Source organism: Salminus brasiliensis, chromosome 18 (assembly GCF_030463535.1).
Source record: "Salminus brasiliensis chromosome 18, fSalBra1.hap2, whole genome shotgun sequence".
Lineage (NCBI taxonomy): Eukaryota > Metazoa > Chordata > Actinopteri > Characiformes > Bryconidae > Salminus > Salminus brasiliensis.
The window spans coordinates 21,026,606-21,045,901 of NC_132895.1; the positions used below are offsets into that span (position 1 = coordinate 21,026,606).

At 39.9% G+C, this 19,296-nt stretch overlaps 3 protein-coding genes and 1 non-coding gene across 4 annotated transcripts; 1 reads left to right on the forward strand and 3 right to left on the reverse strand.

The window, feature by feature from the left end:
- Window positions 1–620: 620 nt before the first annotated feature.
- On the reverse strand, window positions 621–3,918 carry LOC140539337 (deoxycytidine kinase 2). Its single transcript, XM_072662032.1, has 7 exons — window positions 3,825–3,918; window positions 2,793–2,908; window positions 1,983–2,176; window positions 1,706–1,853; window positions 1,508–1,623; window positions 1,148–1,247; window positions 621–909 (listed from the first exon to the last, which is right to left on the reverse strand). Exons 1-7 carry the CDS (start codon window positions 3,916–3,918, stop codon window positions 883–885), a joined length of 795 nt encoding a protein of 264 aa, XP_072518133.1. The 3' UTR covers window positions 621–882.
- Window positions 3,919–5,617: 1,699 nt separating this feature from the next.
- trnas-gcu (transfer RNA serine (anticodon GCU)) lies at window positions 5,618–5,699 on the forward strand. Its single transcript has one exon. It is a non-coding gene; the product is annotated as a tRNA-Ser (tRNA).
- Window positions 5,700–6,547: 848 nt separating this feature from the next.
- On the reverse strand, window positions 6,548–10,365 carry LOC140539369 (prefoldin subunit 2-like). Its single transcript, XM_072662074.1, has 4 exons — window positions 10,246–10,365; window positions 8,577–8,665; window positions 8,210–8,333; window positions 6,548–6,939 (listed from the first exon to the last, which is right to left on the reverse strand). Exons 1-4 carry the CDS (start codon window positions 10,336–10,338, stop codon window positions 6,754–6,756), a joined length of 492 nt encoding a protein of 163 aa, XP_072518175.1. The 5' UTR covers window positions 10,339–10,365; the 3' UTR covers window positions 6,548–6,753.
- A 1,246-nt stretch (window positions 10,366–11,611) lies between these two features.
- On the reverse strand, window positions 11,612–14,353 carry cd248b (CD248 molecule, endosialin b). Its single transcript, XM_072662219.1, has one exon. The coding sequence runs from the start codon at window positions 14,273–14,275 to the stop codon at window positions 12,161–12,163; it is 2,115 nt and encodes a 704-aa protein (XP_072518320.1). The 5' UTR covers window positions 14,276–14,353; the 3' UTR covers window positions 11,612–12,160.
- Window positions 14,354–19,296: the final 4,943 nt, after the last annotated feature.

Genomic DNA, 19,296 nt, shown 5'->3' on the forward strand with positions numbered 1-19,296 from the left:
TCTGGTTTTTTGTTTTGTGACAAGAATCCCACAGATGATTAGAATAGATTTGACATTTGATGGTACATTCATTGCAATGTTAAGCCAACCCTGCAATACTGTTCTAGGTATTTACTTGAATCATTTTACTGCATGTAAAACCCCCCAGAAATAAACATTACATTTCATTGTAGTCCTAAACCAACTAGCCTAAGCTACGTATTTAATAAATATGTTCATCCCCATCAACAGCGATGAAGGTATACATACAGCTCCAATAAATACCAATAAACAAGCAGTAAATAATTGTTGCCAGTATTTCTTGATATTACAGAGGCCACACAAAACACTGACAGACATTCTTGTTCTCCATGGCATAATTGTTTATTTGTATTTTGTTTATGCAATAAAAACACCCATACACCACTCAATTTATACAATTTTCATAAGAGGTATTTTGCAAACTATAAACACACTAAAATGCCAATATTTAAAACATGTAGTATTTTGTACTACAATTATCTTATAAAAATATATAGAAAACATAATCACAAGCAATGTAAACCATAAAAGTACATTTTAATGTCTAACAAATATAAATACATATTTACAAATGGAAGCCATGGCACTAAAAGTCACATGGATGATTTGTTTAAATTTCATGACAAGAATGTTTACTGTCAGACAGTTTAGTCCTGGTAGTCACGTGATTGAGGTCACACAAGTGGTTTTAATCCTAGGCAAAATGTGGATATTGTGAAATTCATAGCACCTCATATACAATACTGGTGTCTCTCTCCTGAGCTGGATCTGAGGTATTTTTAAGTTAAATAAAAGGATTAAAATGGTTGACCTATTAGCAAACCAAGGTGTCCAAAGAAATAAGAGCTTGACTGTACTGGGTCACAGCGTACTCAGGAACTCATTCACCTGTAATTAAATGGAATAGGGTAAACAAACTTGCTGCAAGGTACTACTTTACATGTTATCAAGTTTTAAAATATCCTTTTTAATGAGTAGGTGCCTGTTTTAACACCCACTGGATTATATATATAAAAAGTACATACTGATGTGTGTAAATTTCTACCAAACTCTGGTCTTGAATAAACAAGAGGACCATGTTCTCACACAAGCATTTTTTCAGACTTCCTGCTGCATGCATGTTTACCTTGTCAATCACTCCCTGCTGCTTAATTCTGTCATTTTTGAAGTCTTCATTAACATCCAGCACCAGAATGGGGATATCCTTCAGGTACTCAAAATCAAGCCTGGGGTGAACAGTAATAACAGCAGGATTAGTTGGGTTAATTAAACAGAATCAGTATAAAAAGGTTTACTGAACAAAAACTGAAAAGCACACATTATACCTGTTGTTTAAGCTGGGCAACATAACCAGATATTATTATTATTTAATAATTATGCAAAGCAAAAACAAACAAAAATCCCAACCCAAACAAACAAAAAACTGCAAACTGATTTAATGTTAAGCGAGAAAGTAAAATTTTGCAGAGTTAGGGAGACAACTCACTGTGTTGTTCTGTTATAGAGCCAGCATTCATGCTTATAATGCAGTTGCTCCAAGTATTCCATAGGAATGCCCAGTTCTTCCTCTCGTCCTCTGAGTTTAAGACGCTGCATACATCTCTGCAAAACCAAATAATTGCTAAACTCTAATGTACAGCAGTCCTGTAGCCATGTGTTAAATGTATGAGAATATCAGAAATACCTCAGGGTCAGCCCGCAGGTAGATCATTGCATCGAGCTCAATCTCAGTCTCAAACTGAGAGAGAAGCCAGCCATGCCAGTCCTGGTAGATGGCCCACTCGGTCTCATTCAGATTCCCAGACTCAAACAGATTTGATGCAAAGATATATCTGCAAAAGAGCAAGCATAGGAGTTTAGTACAAGATATTATTCCAGATTCCGGGGCTTTATTGAGCTCTTCATGACTTTTGTCATTGTATTTAATTGGCTTTAAAATGTCAGAACCATTTGACAGTTACCGGTCACTGTAGACGGAGCGCTCAAAGAACTGGACTGGTTTCTCTGCAAGCTGCAGCTTGGCGGAAGGGGGCTGAAGCTGGGAACGAACACGACTTAGACAAGCATAGCTTTGGAAGGTGTAAGACCAGCGGCTGGGCTTGTCATACAACATCTGCAGCAGGTTGCCTCCACTCTTCTGGGATGTGCTGAGCTCCTAAAAAGATCAAGCTAGATTTTAGCCTGGGCCTGACAATGTGAGAAAAGCATTGCAATGATACTGTACTGGTCCGGTGATGTTAATTATAATGCTACCTAAAATATCAGTGTTTGTGCTTGACAGCTTATTACTTTAGGAAGAAATTTCAGAAATCCACAAATATTCCATGTTCCGGTCTCCTGCAACATTGTAACATCTTTACAAAGACATTTAGGGACACAGGATCAGAGGATGATCAAAAGGTTCCTGAATACAAAGGTATGTGCATAAATGTTTTCATGCAAAAAAGGGCACCTCTGATAAAATTACATGATTTTCTAAATAAAGAGTTAAGAGTGTGAAAAAGGTAAATACAGAAATAAATAAATAGGAATTGTGCCTAATTTGAGATTCAAGTTTGTTTGGTGCCCAAACTGTTGCATAAAATGAAATCTATTTATGCGAAAACACATTTAAAATAAATAAATAAATAAACTAAAACATATCATATAAAAATATATCATGTTAACATTGGGTGTTAATACAATTTCTAAACAGTTTACACATTTATATTTATATTACCACTGCATATGAAACACAAGAGCACGAGTTTAAACGTCATCTGTCTCCATACCTCATATTCATTCTCTGTAGTCTGAACATTGCACCACTTCCCAATCGGTTCCGGTATGACTTCCCACTCATCCGATTCTCTTTCCAGCAGCCGCACAAAGGTGGACTTCCCTGCAGCTGTTCAGCAAATAGACAGTAAATTACTACGTTATACAAAATACTTAACATACAGTATAAATACTTGTAGTAATTATAGTTTGTTATATATATATATATATATATATATATATATATATATATATATATATATATATATATATATATACACATACACACACACACACACCACAGTATTTCATAATTTTGATGTATTATATAATACTATTTAGTATAGTATACATTTTTTGTATTATATAGTTATATTTATTATCAATAATTTATAGCACCAATAATATATTTGTTAGTATTGTACAGTATTACACAATACACTGTACACAATAGCCTGCAGTGTAGGCTGGCTACCGCTCACTGTAAATCGTTGTGCTGTATTACCGCCACCAGCATGAAGGAAGTCTATTACATACACAACTCAGAAATACATAATATACATGTTTTTATTCCCCTCACTGTAGTTTTACAGAGGAAAGAGTATTTTAGGCTCTCAGTCTTGGTCTCCCAGCGGTTCTAACCGTGGCCTCAGCAGCCAGGCAGCCAGTCAGCTACACAGATCACAGACTGACCCAACAAACGCTGCAGGCTATAACAGGCTAAAATAGGTCCAAGTATCTAGCTTTTAATTATTTGGCGATACACTTTCACCACAAAAACAACATTCAGGAACATGTGAATTTAAAAATATGTGTAAAAACCTGCACTGATCCAGTGATCAGCTAACTGCTGAACCCGCGAGTATTTGGCGCCAAACTAAGTGCGGGACTTAAACCCAAACAAAAGAAAACACTCCCGGGTAAAATACCCCGACTACATCAGCACTGCAATACTCACTAGATACGGATCTGCTATTACACACATTAACCTAGAATAAATAAAAACCCAAGATAAAGCTAGAATAACTACAGTATCTCACACTCACCAATGTTTCCCTCGATGGATATCTTCTTCACTCTCTTCTCGAAACTGTTGTTGAAGACAGGGCTCCTGCATATTCTTTTAGGAGGAGTAGCCATTGCAATAAACAAATAAAAACAGCCTACTAACAATAACTGCAAGTATTAGTGTGAAGACTGCAGCTCAGCTCAGCTCAGCTCTTCAGTACAGACTGTTCTCTACTTCGAAATACGCGGCAACGGATCCTGACGTCAGTTTGACGACGTCATCTGTCAAACACGCCCCGAAAAAAGAGCCACGACACGTTTAATCATTTATGAGGGTTTTATATATGCTATAATACTGTAGAAACACAGCGTTTCTAAAACTAAAGGGGTAAAAGGGTAGTTTGGTGAAAAATAAAAGTTCTTAAAATGTCCTCCTTACCCCAAAACATCAGTCTAGAGTGTTTTTTCGCACTGATCCACGAGGTCAAAGCTGCTACAATAGCGCCTGTCTGTGTGACTAAATACTACAGGGGTGGTAAAATCCCAAAAGCACGTGGTAGAAGATGGGTAACAAATCTCCTGCCTGCTCAAAGTTTTTTTTTGTTTTTTTTTTTGTCGAAATCTATTTTTGAGACAATTTTCTTAGAAAAATCTATATAATTATTAGATAATTGGTTAAATGAGGATTTCTCAGGACAGTTATATTTCTGGACAGTTGAGGTTGTTCCTTACCACCACTGAAGGTGGCAGCCGTGAGTCATTCTCAAGAGCGATGGCTTCCATAACTAGTGGAAATTTACCCCCGGGAGCGGCATAGACTATACTTAAGTAGTTGTACTTATCGTTATTATTACATTATTTCAGTATTATTATTATTATTATTATTATTATTATTATTTAAATACGTGTACTTTTACTCAATTAAAACACATTTTTATTTAGATCCTTTAGAGCACTCCTTCCAGAGCCACATTGTCCATTATACAAGGTGTCCAAATGAATGTTTTGCAGTCTCCAGCTCCATTACCTTAGCCTTATCTATTGATAACCATCATGTGACACTATCCAGTTCTGGAGGTCAGATTACGTCAATGATGCCAAACTTTCAGTGTAGCTTCTTATTCAGCAGTGTATTTGCCTGTTTAGGATGGTGTCTTCTTCTGTATGTGGTTTGTTCACAGTGATATTCTCTAATCCAAACAACGAGGTTTACTGTGACAGTAGTTTTGAACGGGAGCCTAATCACGAGGCATTTGCTCAAGTCTGGGCCCAGGCAACCCAGACAAGAGGAGACAGGAGCCTAAATCCGAGCTTCTTTGTCATTTAATATTCCACTACATTTAGCTTAAGGTTAGGAAACCCTGAAGAGCAGCAGGCCATGTTTAAGATCTGAGAAATTCACCTGCAGTTTATCCATGATCACACTAAAATAAAACACACTGTAGATAATGGCCAGCAGAAGGCAGCATTACTCTGAGAGACAGGTGGAATCAGACATATATCTCTGTAATGTGGCAATAGTTGTTAGAGATAAACCAACTAGAGAATTAATTAATGAATTAATGAATTAGTTTTTATAAATTAAGACTAGCGAGCTAACTTGTTGTGCAACTTAGCTAGCTGGTTTGCTAACTTAGCTAGCTAGCTAGCCAGCCAGCGTTACACAGGTAGTAGAGTAGCTGAGGCTGGTGAGCCCTGTGTGCTCCGCAGCGTCACTTTTAGCAGGAGCTGAAATATAATCATACGATATTGGTTTATTAATACAGTAAAAGACGCAGGAAGAAATCCTGTGGAGTAATACATCAGGACGGTTGGAAGGCGCTGTAGACACGACGAGGTGGCCGAGTGGTTAAGGCGATGGACTGCTAATCCATTGTGCTCTGCACGCGTGGGTTCGAATCCCATCCTCGTCGGAAACTGTTTTTGCCGGTCTAAATAATCTCTCTCTAAGCTGTGCAGCTCGTTTTTAAACATACTATTTGTCCAAAACATGTTCTGATTTATTTCAGTATTGGGGAATCCCGCTGCACACACTTTGTATAACGTTAATCTTAATAGAAAAGTAATGACTGCAGCCACACATGACCTGGGGGTCTCCGGGGTAATAACCCCCCTTTGAATAGCTCCTGAGTAAGTTAAAGTATCGTTTGTGATCCAGAACTTATCATCCCACATTAAAACCGTACCATACTAATGCTCATGTGGCTGACTGCAATCAAATCCCTTACAGCAAGCGTCTTCTGTTATGGCCACAAGGGGAAAACTCCATATTATTATTCTTGATTTAAAAAATGAAATTGGACATAGGCAAGGGTCCTGGGCCCAAAATTGATCAATTGTCTCAGTGAAAGCAAACTGATCTGGGATCAGGTCTTATCAGTCCACGTAGCCTCGCTCATCAAAATCTTCTTCAATATATGTTAAGTAGAATTAATGTAAATTTGAGAATTTTATTTTTTAGAAAAATCAAAACAAAAGTCTACATCAGAGCCATGAGTTGTTTTTAACTGCAGAATTGTTCACAGCTATGCTCTTATAAATGACAGATCTATTTTTGTACTCCTAATTTGAACACATTTCAAATAAGAAATTATCCTTTTGTCACAATTTACTACTAAAATGTCACTTGCATGGTCTGTTCAGATCTGCACATTTATTAGAGGATCTCTAAACTCATAAAACATACATATTTTTATTCTTTTGTCATTTGTAATGCATTTCATTTGTACTACATGGTGTGGCAAACACAGGTCCCATCATGTGTTTTAAACCAAGGTCCTTAGGGAACTTGTATTTTTATTTTGTTCTCCAATATTCAAGCACATGAATAAAATTACAAAGTTATTCTTGACTCTTGAAAAGCACAGTGAATAAACTGTTTATTGAGTTAATAAAAATACATGATAATGTACATACAATTGGAACAACATGCATCCACGATGATTTACACATCTTCAAACATTTTCACTAGGACACCAATACCCCTGCTCCACCCTTTGAGCCTCCTCCTTCACTCTCTCGCTTCGTTACGGCCGCTTTCCCCCCTGCCTCATCTTCCCCCACTATCCTAATGTTGTATCGTTCACGATATTCATTTAGCTCTTTCCCTTTTGTCTGCATCTGTGTCCCAAGCGACTCCACAATCTTGGAGATCTAAAAAACAGAGTGAAAAGCTCAAAATTAAGACGACATTATTATTATTATTATTTCAGACATGTCTGGGTGCTGGATGACTACACCAGTTCTTAATATTTACATGGGCAACATCCCACACTTACACATGCATTCTTCCACCACTTGTTAAACACAGTACCTGGGGAATACTGACTACTGGGTTTCATATGTCTAGGGAGTTAAAAATTTCATTACTTGATCTATGGTAGTTTAGTCTTGCAGAGGACAAATACTAAAGACCTACTGAGTTGAGCCCCTAACTCAAAGACAAACTAACAAACAAACACAAAAAAGTGAAAAAAATAATAATAAAGCTTTGGTGGTCTTTTGGTAAAACACACAACGGCAACTATATAAATAAATAAATAAATAAATAATGTGTGAATAAAATGCAGTAATTTATGAATATTTTAAACATGTAATTATTTATTTTGTATTTTACACAGATTCATGTATTTTGATGAGTGAATTGTAAAATGATGAAACTGTTGGCCACTAAACAACTGATCAGACATTACAGTAACATGACCGACCAACCGAAAACAATTTTCTTTAAGGGAGTCCTGCCTCTTTCTGTTAGTGTCAGTGTCAGTGGACTTGAATCTCTTGCTCCAAGCATCATCTGTAAAGGTGGCCCGTCACTGTGGTGAGTTGTACCACTCAGAGAGCCACATTCTGTTTTTCATGCATTCCCAAATGTGAAAGAAGTTGTGGATATAAGCTAGTCCATTTACTCCAGAGCTATGGAGGACGTGTGTGGGATAATAGCTACATTTCTAGGGTAGCTTTTATTTATTGATTTTACCAAGTGGCTAACATGAAGCACATTCTACCAAATGTGCAGTGTACTAACAGGTGCAGTGCCATTTTGTTCTGTGAGTTGTTTGTGGGGCGTAAGAGCCAAACATTGGTGACAATGAGCTAACTTAGTGTGCGTATGTGTGTGTGTGTGTCATACAGAGAGCTTCCACATGTAGCCAGCTACTAACAGTATAATATAAATAATTGCCAGCTTGTTTGGGAATATTGAGTGTACTAAGCCAGACTTCCTGATAAAAAGTGGGTGGGTCGAATTACTGTGATGCACGAAGCACTTGTTTAATAGCCAATCACTCCTTAAATCCTGAGCTCTGAGACAAATTTGACAAAGCAAAAACAGATTTTTTTGGTTATAGACTCCACTTTTGGTTCCTTTTTGGACCAATTTGGAACAGTGACATCCTCTGAGATCCTCTTTGATGCAATTTACCTGTTCTTTGTTACTTTCCAGTGCTGGGAGGACTTCGCTGACCGTCCGCTCTACCAGCACTCCTCCAACCAACCGATAACACTTCCGTGATGGGTCAACTTCTTTTAGTGCATCAATCACGAGACTGCAGGGAAGACAAAAAGATACCATAGTTAAAGTGAGACAATACACAGCCTAAACTCACACCCCTCAGCTATGTGTAGAAACTGTCCTTACTACCCTTACTACCATGAATTTTGAACTGTTGGCATAACAGACATACATCTGTACCCTTTAGGGAAAACATGACATCAACAGAAGATGAACCCTTTTTATCTTAATTACACACAATTGAGCCAACATCACATTTGGTACAAAGTTAAACCACCTGTGTTCACTGATCTCCATCTCCATCTCCGCTGCTTTTGTGGCCATACTGCGCTGCTCCTGCCGGAGTCGCTGAAAACCTGCAACCACCTGCCAGAGAATACGTGACACAAATGCACGACATTACATATTCCAGGAATAGACAGGCTGGTATTTACTCAAACACATGTTGAGTTTACCATGAGTTTAGCCCAGAGAATCAGTAGTAAACAAAACGTACTAAACAGGTGGAGTTAAGTGGATAATCTGAGTTTTGAGTAAAATTACTCCAGTAGAACATCAAACATCAAAAAGTGGACTACCTTGTCTAAAAGAGAGGGGCTTCTTTTCATATTTTCTGAATGGCTGAACTCTTCTAGACAGATTTATTCAAGTGGAAAGTTTTGGGGTGGCTTTATTTTTTATGAATTATTTTTTTATTTTTATATATTTTAAAACATGCTTATGAAGATCTATGGCAGGTTTGTCAAGAAAGTAGTAAATTTAGCTTTAAGAGGAGCTTTTAGTGGCTATCTAGCCTTTGTATTACACTCTAACTACATCAATCTTCAGCTAGAAGGAGTCAATTATCTAGTATTTAGCATCTTACAGGAGAGAATTGTTAGAAATATTTGCCTAATAACTATTTAGGAATACACAGACAGCTTTATTTTTTAGTAGCACACAAATACAAACCTAAGATTTTGTACTTTTTTGCTATAAAACTAAACTGCCTGTGTTCCAATTCACTTTCTCCATGTGTAGCTTTATGCTTCATGTACATAAACTAATGCACCGAGCTCGTATTCAGCTCCATTTGAACAAATAAAGACCCTAAATCAACCATTAAATCTCTTACTGATCATCTTCAGATCATGCTGATATTCTATGGCTACAGCAGGCAGTAAAAATACTGGGCTGGGTTTCACGACAGCATCTTAGCAGAAAGGTGATGATCAAATGGTACAGTGAGCAGTAAACAGGACACTTTTCTACCAGTTAGGATGGTCTTGGCACTGAAATGCTTAACGGAAACTGAACCCTGTCTGTCCAACAAATGTGAAACTAGACATCAGGGTTTTTTTTCTGGAAAAGCTAGCTAATGTTAGCTAGAAACAGCAGGGTTGGAGCCAATGCTGAGTGAAGATGTGCTCCATCAGAAACCACTCCTAGCAGACTTGAGTTTGTCACTAAAGCTACAAACATAACACACCAAGTCCCAATATCCTCTACTTTTGTTGTAACTGTTGGGGGGGTGGGACCTGACTCCAACATGACAGTGCCCCCACGCCCAACATCATAGCCTGACCTCACTGATGCCCTTGTGACTGCTGTGAGGATTTGACTGCATTCAATGTTCAAGCATCTAGACGCTGGAGCAACGTGGAGGCCAACACCAAAATGAAGGGCATTGGCTTTGAGACAATGAGATGTGATGTTATTGTGTCCACATACTTTTGGCCCTGTAATAATACAATGCACTCGCAAGTCGTTTTTGACGCCCACCTTACACGCTTTATTTTAATGAGGTTGTGTTGGACGTTACATTTTGGCCTCTGAAAACGAATAGTTTTAATAGCTGGTGTAGCTGACGGAGTGAGAGAGCTACAACAACCCCACCACAAGGATGCAGCACTAGCTAACTACACACAGCGCTGGCTGAACGTAGCCATCTCTAAAAGACCCTGTACCTGCTCTGCTGAGACACCAGACTGCTTCCCCCCGGAGCTGCTGGGTTTACTGTTAGGCTCTTTCCTCCCATCACTGTTGTTGGAGTCTGCCATTTTCAGACACGTGACAATTCCTTCCTCTTCTTCACCAAACCGCTCGATTCCCGAGCGCTACATTAAAAGTCCCCCCACTACCGCATTTCCTTTTTATTAATAATGTGATTATTTTGTAAGATACACTATACAATATAATAACACTGTAAACCCATTTTCATAAAAAAAAATCAGCCTACATTTCCCCCCAAAAATGTGGCATTAAAAATATCACAGGCTGCCATGTGAATGGAAGTATGGCTGTAGGCCAGGGTTTTCAGTCTAATACAACACCCAGCAAAGTAAGCATGTGAAGAATTGTGTTCAAAGCTAGAAAATAATTATATATATATATATATATATATATATATATATATATATATATATATATATATTATACTGACTTCTTTTATATTCAATTTGTAGGGAAGCTTTCATAGTAACTATTTGAGTACAATTTCATTAAACAAATTGTAATTATTTGTAATTTCATTAATAAATTTCATTTATTGCAATGTAAATTTTTATTTACAATTTTATTATTGCAATTGTATTTTTACATCTTATGTAGAGCTGTGGTCTGAAGTTTAAGTTCTTCTTACATGAATTGTGCTTTTACTGTTGAGATGCAGAAGGATAGAAATTTTCTTTTAATTTAAACAACTGTGAATTCCTTAACTATTGTTACATATGAGATATTAGAGCAGGGCTGTGAGTACTGTAATTATTTGTAATATCATGTTATCTTTTGCTTGTGTTTTTGTAACTTCATACACTTGGTATGTTGTAATTTATCATATCAAAATTAACTAATACAGACAAAAACACTTCTTTGATACTTCATTTACATTTGAGATAAAAAAAAAAGGACATAGACTTCAAACCATAAAAGCTTAAAGTAACAGTCAGCATAAAAATCTCATTATGGCTGCAAACACACTTTGTAGTGCTCCTGCAAACCATTCTGACCCTTTCTGTTTCAAATATCACATTTCCCGATTGGGGGCGCTATAACTCAGTGTAAGCTGAATGATTGGCGGCTAACCAAGCTGAACCTGATTATGTGTTTTATTGCACATTTAGGTTTATACTGTATCATTGTGATGCTTTTCAAACTGAAAGCAGGTCCAGGTTTGTTGAATAGTTGCAAGCGTTCCTGCAGGTAAACCGGACAGTGGATCATGTCTTGCAGTGAAGTCTGACAGTATTTTAGATCAAAAGAAATACTTCAAAGACACTGTCAGTAGCAAATCTTTCATCAAAACATTTTAACACTACATTCAGCAAGCCAAGTGACATGTAACAGAGGGGTGTGGCCATTATAAATGCATATATTTCAATCAAATACGTTTCAAATATATTGCAATCAAAAATGAACATCAGCACCAGTATGGGTATGATGGGTATGGGAACCAGTACGGGTAAACCTATTCAGTCAACAACAACAAAAAACACCAAGCATTTTATATCAGCTACATATAATTGTGGATACATGTAGGCTGAGAAATATGAAAAAACAGAATTCCAAAGAATACATTCTCAAAACTTTCTGATTGAAGCGTTATGGTTTACGAATAACACAGTACTAGTCTATTAGCACCTAAACAGATACAGTAAATACTGATGAAAAATGTGCTTGTATCGAGATCCCCGCATTCCTCTTTGCTTCCAGCTGGAAACATGTTGTTTGGTTAAATAGTCTCAGAAAAAAATATCCATCATGTTTATATCAAAAGATGTAACTTGGAACCCTTAAATGGCCAAAGTGGCATCAATGTGGTTGATGAGAACCTGCCAAACCATTGCTGTTTTTGTAAAAGTCATACTGCTGTCTGCACGATTCTCAAGCCTGAGATTTTGCCGTGTTTGATTTTGCAGGTTTGGAGCTGGTCCAGCTGTAACAGTCTGTCACAGTTTTGTTGCGTGGCTCAACAGCACAGCTTGTGCAGTACACAATACCTAGTGCTAGCATGACCACAATAAAGACACAAAGAGGCACTAGTAGTGCCACTAGCAACCAGCTTCTATCATGCTTCTTCTTGCCATCTGGATGTTGCTCTGAGCTGGCAGCAGATGGCAAGCTACCCTTAGGCATTTGAGGTGTTGAAGGAGTGACCCTGTAAGAATGTCCTTTTTTCTTTGGCCGAAGTGATGCTCCAGTTGAAGGTATGTGGTCACGTGTATCTTCCTCTTGTACTGTCTCATCAATGGCTGATAACACTGATATCTTGCTGGTGTCCAACCATAGATTTGCTTCATTGTCAGTGTTTGAATCAGCAGGTGTACCTGAGGTTGTAGTATCCATTAACGAATCTGATGTTGGAGAACTGGTGGTTTCTTCTGTCCACTCAGGTTCCTGGGAGGTAATGTGGTCCTCCTCTGGTGTCTCTGTAAACCAGCTCAAACCCGTGGGAAGCCACTCGATGCTTGGTAGATCAGTAAGCCATTCAAGAGTGCTGGCATCTGTAGGCACGTCTGTTGTGTAGCCAGCCTCCTCCCAAGGAAGGGATGTTGGATAAGCAGGTTCGACAGTTGTGTAATACCCAGTTTCTTCTTCGACAAGCAAGCATGAATACTGGTCCTGCTGCAATTCGTAGCCCGCTTCACAGCGACACTCAAATCCACCTGCGTAATTTTCGCATATCTGCGCACAAGAGCCAGGAATTTGGCACTCATCAATATCTTCACAACGGTCTGGATCCTCCGGCACTACAGAGAATCCATCATAACACAGACATGTGTAGGATCCTGGAGAGTTCTCGCAAGAGTGCTCACAGCTGCCTTCCTTGCATTCATCCACATCCAAACACTCTCCAAACTCAGACAGCTGGTAGCCTTCATGGCAGCGACACTCAAACGTTCCAGGCGCATTGACGCAGATCTGAGGACATGGATTTTGGGAGCACTCATCAATGTCAAGGCAGTTTTGGCCATCCTGTGAAAGGAGGTAACCCTCAGGACACTTGCAGCGGTATCCCTCAGAGGTAGGCTCACAGTCAAACTCGCAGTCAGCACTGTGGCATGGGTCCAAAGGCAGGCAGCTCTGTCCATCCTCCCCTAGCTTGAAATTCTCAGAGCACTCGCAGTGATAGTGAGACCCTGCACTGATACAGTAGTGTTCGCATCCTCCATTGTCCTGCTCACACAAGTCCTTTGGAGCATCAGAGCAGAGAGGTGCATCCTTGGACCACCCAACACTCCCATCATCATGTACCATGCAGAGCACAGACTGGTCTCCCTTGGCGCTGTCCGGACAAGGCAGGGTGGCCACAGAGCCAAAGGGGATATGTGTGAGCAGGGTGCTGAGCAGGTTGAAGGGGGTGCTGTAGAGTGCAGGGCCCCTGCCTTCACTCTTCAGAGCCGGACACATGCCTCGGTAAGTGTAGCGGCACAAGAAACCATCCACAGCCAGCATGCATGAACCGTCCAGCCACTTGAAGTTGTTCTGGTCACTGCTGCTTTTGTCAGCAGTGTTGTAAGTGATGACCACGCAGCGAGGTGCAGCACAGGCACTGGGTAAGTCATCACGTTGCCAGTTGGTGTACTGTGTGTCCTGGTCCCCTGTGATCCAGGTGAAGCCCCTCAGAGGACGAGTGGCTGAGCACTGGCGAGGCTGCCTCTGAAGGCCAATCCAGAGCCTGAGTCTCGGTCGGGGACCACGTCGCTCTCCAGCAGAGAGCAGCTCATGGATTATTGTTGCCTCCTCTGGTCGCTTCACCGTAGCCAGGTTGCCCCCTTTCTCCTTGCAGCTCCTCCAAGACTCACGGAAGGTCTTGCGCTGGAGATGAATGGAATAGCATCCCTCTGCATTGCATATGCCATCCTGCTCCTCCAAGTTCTGTCCAAAAGTTCCCTGAGGCCAGTAAATAAATAGCACTACAAGGATAAGACACGGATATGCAGCACAGCGCATCTTTCTCAGAGTCAAATCTCTATGCCGCCTTTGTTCTGCCAGCATCTTGCTCTCCACTAGTTGTCCTTTTGCATCAGTTGCTCTCAGCTTCCTTTTTCCAATAACTTTTGCAAGTGTTCATGAACAACCGCTTAGAAAGGCTTTTGTCTGCAGCCTGTCTGCAGCAGAGAGACAACGAGGGAGGGCACTGACGTATGTTTTTGGAAGAGGGGGCGGGTAATAAGCGAGCGAGTGTGTGTGGAGGGGGGGAGCTTTGGCCTGTGGTTTTCCCCCTGGTGCCGTATGGTTTTCATAAGTCTGTTTAAGGAAATAGTTTGCAACCCTGCCAGCAGCCCCCTCTCCCCAATTTCACCCTCTGGTCATCTACCAACAGCATCACTTCGACTACCCACCATCACAAATTCATCTGTGAGCCTCTAAACCCTTTGTTGTGATTATGCCACAGGTTCGACTTTTTCCTAGCGTACTGCATTGGGGTCTCAGTGTCGGGTGTTTTAACTAAACATAATTTTCTAAATTATAGTTTCAGATACAGCTTATATAAATCCATACATTTCACACTGTATTATTACATAGTATATCAAAATGTGTTCAGATCAGATGACATTTCATTTGTTAGCGATGATGTAAATATGCGGTGCTTTGCCAAACATAATGTCTTGTGAAATGACCCTTTATATAATCAGCAATGCTCTAAATAAAATAGGGTTAGAGGGGTTTCGCAATGAAGTTGTTTGTAGTATTTGACACTCGAGTGCCTGGGTAAGAAAAGAGATGAGAGTGATGTTGATCAGATTCAGTCTGGAGAAAGGACCTAGTGATTCAGCACCCTGCTAAGCATAAGAAACACAATCTCTTCGAGCTGTTCTGTTTGGAGTAGACACAGACAGACAGCAGATCCTCTTATTTTGTATAGCTGGGACAGGACGTCTGTTCTCATTCACAGCAACGACCACAGTTCTCCCTCAAAATCTCTTCAAGTGACTCGCTCCCTAATTTGCTGGTGAGCAAATTTCCAACAAATGTTGCCATTCCTCTAAGGCAGGAAATCACATCGGATCCTGAATCTATACGCGAGAGACACACGGTGCATTGTTTCCCTGGCTCACACTGTTATATTTGTGGATGAGATTTGATTGGCTTCGCAGTTCATCATTTCTTCTAACAGCAGTTCTGTTGCATTTGCTCTGAGTGGGCTGATGAGAAACCAATTGCCCCCATCAGTATGAGGTTTCGCTGTTAATGGTGAACGAGAAGTCATAGAGTGGATGAATATAGGGTGTTGTAGCGGTGCCAGCAGCCAGAAGTGTAGAAGCTGTCTAGAAATCAGACAACCAAAGTGATGACTGCTTTTGTTCTCTGAGGAAAAACCTTTCCCTGTCTGTAATTCAAATCAACCTTTAGTTACCGTTGCTCTCAGCCATGAGTTCAGTCTTAGTTTCCCCGCCGCTAACATTTTTTTCTCCTTCAGCCAAAATGTACCTTTCTTAAATCTATCCCAAATACTGCATTGTTCTCGTCCAATTCAAACAACTGGTTCCTGGCTCTGGCTGTGCTTTCCTTTCTCTGGACTCAGATGCCCTTGACCAAGGTAGGCTTGTACAGAACTTCGATGTCTAATTTATTGTGTTTACACAAAAGAGACAAAAGAGTTCTTTTATGGAAACTGCAACCTCTTCAAACCTGACCTTTGCAGCTGAAAATAAATAGCTAAAATAAAGCAACTTTTCTGTGTATATAACCCTCCAGAGACACTAGAGTTTTTTTTCCCCCCAACTCCCCAGATGTCGAAGCACGGTTACTGTAGACACATCTGGCCTGTATTCTGCACTGTCTGTTTAGATTTGCATCTTTCCCTGAAATGGATGAAGGTTTCTGAAATGAGATCAGATCAGGCATAGAACTAAAGCTGTCACAACTGTGCTTGTATTTTGTATTATGGAACATTTTTATGATACACTGTCTATGCACATAGAAACCGTTTGCACGAGGGTCAGCTGAACCATATTTTCCACTGCTGTGTAAAACCTCTCCTAATAATAAAAAAGAGATCTAAAAAAAACACAGGCCCAGTTCTGCTCCAAACTCTCAGACGCTCTGGTGACAAACTCTACACAGCCTGAAGATGGTTACTCTCTTCTTCTCTCACTCTCACTTCTCCATTGCCTAAAAAACGTCTTTCTCATATAATAGCTGTGCACAGCTGTACATAGTTTACAGTTCAACTATGTAAAAAATGCAAGGTATGTTATATTATGGTCTACCAGATCTGTAAAAACCATATCCAAGAAACGTCCTGCATAGTTTTGAATAGGCTTATCATGCCCAGGTGCACATGGCATGAGATGCTGTCCAGCAGCGGCTTCAGCAGGTCAGTGTCCGTGCAACAGTTTATGTGTTTAATGAGAACGGCCTGGCTCTATAGTCAGTCAGCAGAGAAAATGCTACAATCAGATTGGCCTTATCCTTGGACCATGATTTCAACACAAATAAATACCGACCATGTTCACTGCAGAGGCACACTTGATGACCCACGTCTGCAGACTGTGAAGATGTTATCATGCAGGTCCTGCCTTTGCACAAAACCATTTCTGCGTGTTCCATGTTCTCCTTCCTTTCAGGGGTTTTCCCATGCTACCATGCTACTCATCATTTTACATCTGCTCAAGCACACATTTTTAAAATGATTGAATTAAAAGATTGAAAACTGTCTAAATTATTAGTTGCAAATGTTGACCTAATAGAAGCAGCAGTTTTAATTGAATGAGCTTTATAAAATCTTCATAAATCAGTGTCCAAGATTAAGTCATTAACCAACACTTATCGCTGCAACTCGTGTAGCTTTTGAAGTTCAAAGACTTCCTGTTTAAGTTCTCATGCACACTTCATCAAACATAACGGGTGATCATGTTTGAGGTTTGCAAATTATGTACTTATCACATCATAAAAAATGGTTAACAGGGATAAAGTGTGATACCAAATACACCCAGCTGTTACCAAGTTTTAGCAATCGAACTGATGGTTTGCTAAAAAGTTCAGAGGTAGTCCTCTATTCACTGTGTGCAATGTACCAGTTCCACTGGCAGCAAAACATCCCCAGAGCATGATGCTACTACTGAACTGTCTAACAGTTGGTGCAGTGTTCTTGCAGTTGAATGCCTCACCCAAACAAGCCTCTGGTCACTGTGGCCAAACAACTCAAACTTTGACACATCTGACCATAACACTTTCCTCCAGGAGGCTTTTTCCTTGTCCACTTTGTGGTCATCAACTTCAGTCGAGCTTGAAGGTTTCGATTTTGGAGGGCAGACCTAGGCCATGTAAAACCTACTTGACTGTAGACAGCGACACTGGTGTTCCAGCAGCCTCCGGTTCATGCAGTTCATGCCTTGGATGTTGTTGGGTAGTTTTGTCCATCCTAGCCAATTTCCTCTCAGCTAAGGGTGAGTTTGAGTCTTCGTCCCAATAACTTATGTATGATTGACTGAACTGATCTTGAAATCTGCAGTTTAGAAATGGCTCCAAGAGACATTCCTCAGATCTGCTCTGAGTTCCTTGGACTTTCCCATTGTACTGTGTGTTGGTCAATCTAATGAGTGCTGGCAAGCAATCCCTTTTCATGTGGGCACAGTGAAGCTTCCAGCTGTAGTCAATCATGATCACTAACAGGAAGGTAAAGAGGCCTTGGCCTCGGTAGGTTAAAATACATTTTGAAACGATCAAACCACTAAATTACTAATCTGAGTGGGTGTATGTATATTTATGACCTGGGTTTTTTTCACCATTAAAGATGTATAGTTATGTGAAACACAAAGCACACTTTGCATTCTATGGTTTGAAGACATAATGACAAAACATCTGGCCCACAGTAAGTCTTAAACTTAGGTAAATACAACCTGAGATGAACAACACATGACAAATTACAGTGTCATTATTTATTTGACAAAAATGAATAAAATGGAAAAACATTGCACAGTCTGACCTTGGGGTGAATTTGCTGGGGACGTCATTCTTGAGGTTGTATTTAGTGAATTTCTAGGACCTTCTAGGGACCAGATGCTTTTTATTATGTCCTGAGACTTAAAACCATAGAATTCAAAGTGGGTGTACTTTGTTTTTCACATGACTGTATGTTTTACACTGATTGTGCCATAGAAAAAAGAGCAGTTCAAAGAATCATTGAAGGCCCAACATTGCCATGACATTTGTGTTCATGATGAGTGTATGTAAACGTCTGACCACAACTGAAAATGTGCTGGTTTGTGCGACATCACAAAAAGAGTGAATTCGAGAAGGACTGGTTTTCTAATGTAGTCTCCACATAAATAGACTGTATGGAACTGGGAAATGAATGGTACATTTGAAAAGATGTACAGTTTTTGATTCTCCATTGTACGATCCCTTAATGTTTGGTGTAATTATTGTCATCAGGAAATGCTCAGTCAATTAGATCACAATTTTCACGCTTTCAGGCTTTTTATAATTTCATAAGCTTTCGTTTAAAATAAATGCTGTTTGTATGTTTGCTTCCTGCAGAGCGTGAACTACCCAGCCCTATACCATACACATAATCACTGCGGTGGGGCCTTAGGGAAATTTTGTGATGAGGAATGTTGGGAAATCATTGCTCATTTTGAGTGGGGGTGAAAGGGAAGGTGGGGGGTTGCAGACTAACATCAACATCCTGTTTCCCGACACCCTAACACTGGAAGATGGGAATGCCCTGTACAGCTGGCTGCAATAGCTTGTATTTAATAGACACTCGCCAACCCTGTGACCTTTTACCTTCACACTTGCCTGACTTCTCAATATTGTTTCTTTTTTTTCCACAGTCCTTGTTCCCAGCTAGCCAAGAGGTCCCTTAATTAAGCTTAACTATTCTGACTGCTGGGGCTAAACACTATCCAGGGCATTAGATGCAGGACATGCAACACAAGAGACATTTATTTAAGCCTACAGTCTTGCACTATATAATGAACAAGGCACTGTTTCAGAGACATCTTTTGATTGGCTGAATGTGGTGTGTTAGATTTGGGTTGCAGTTGAAACTTGCAGAAAGATAGCTC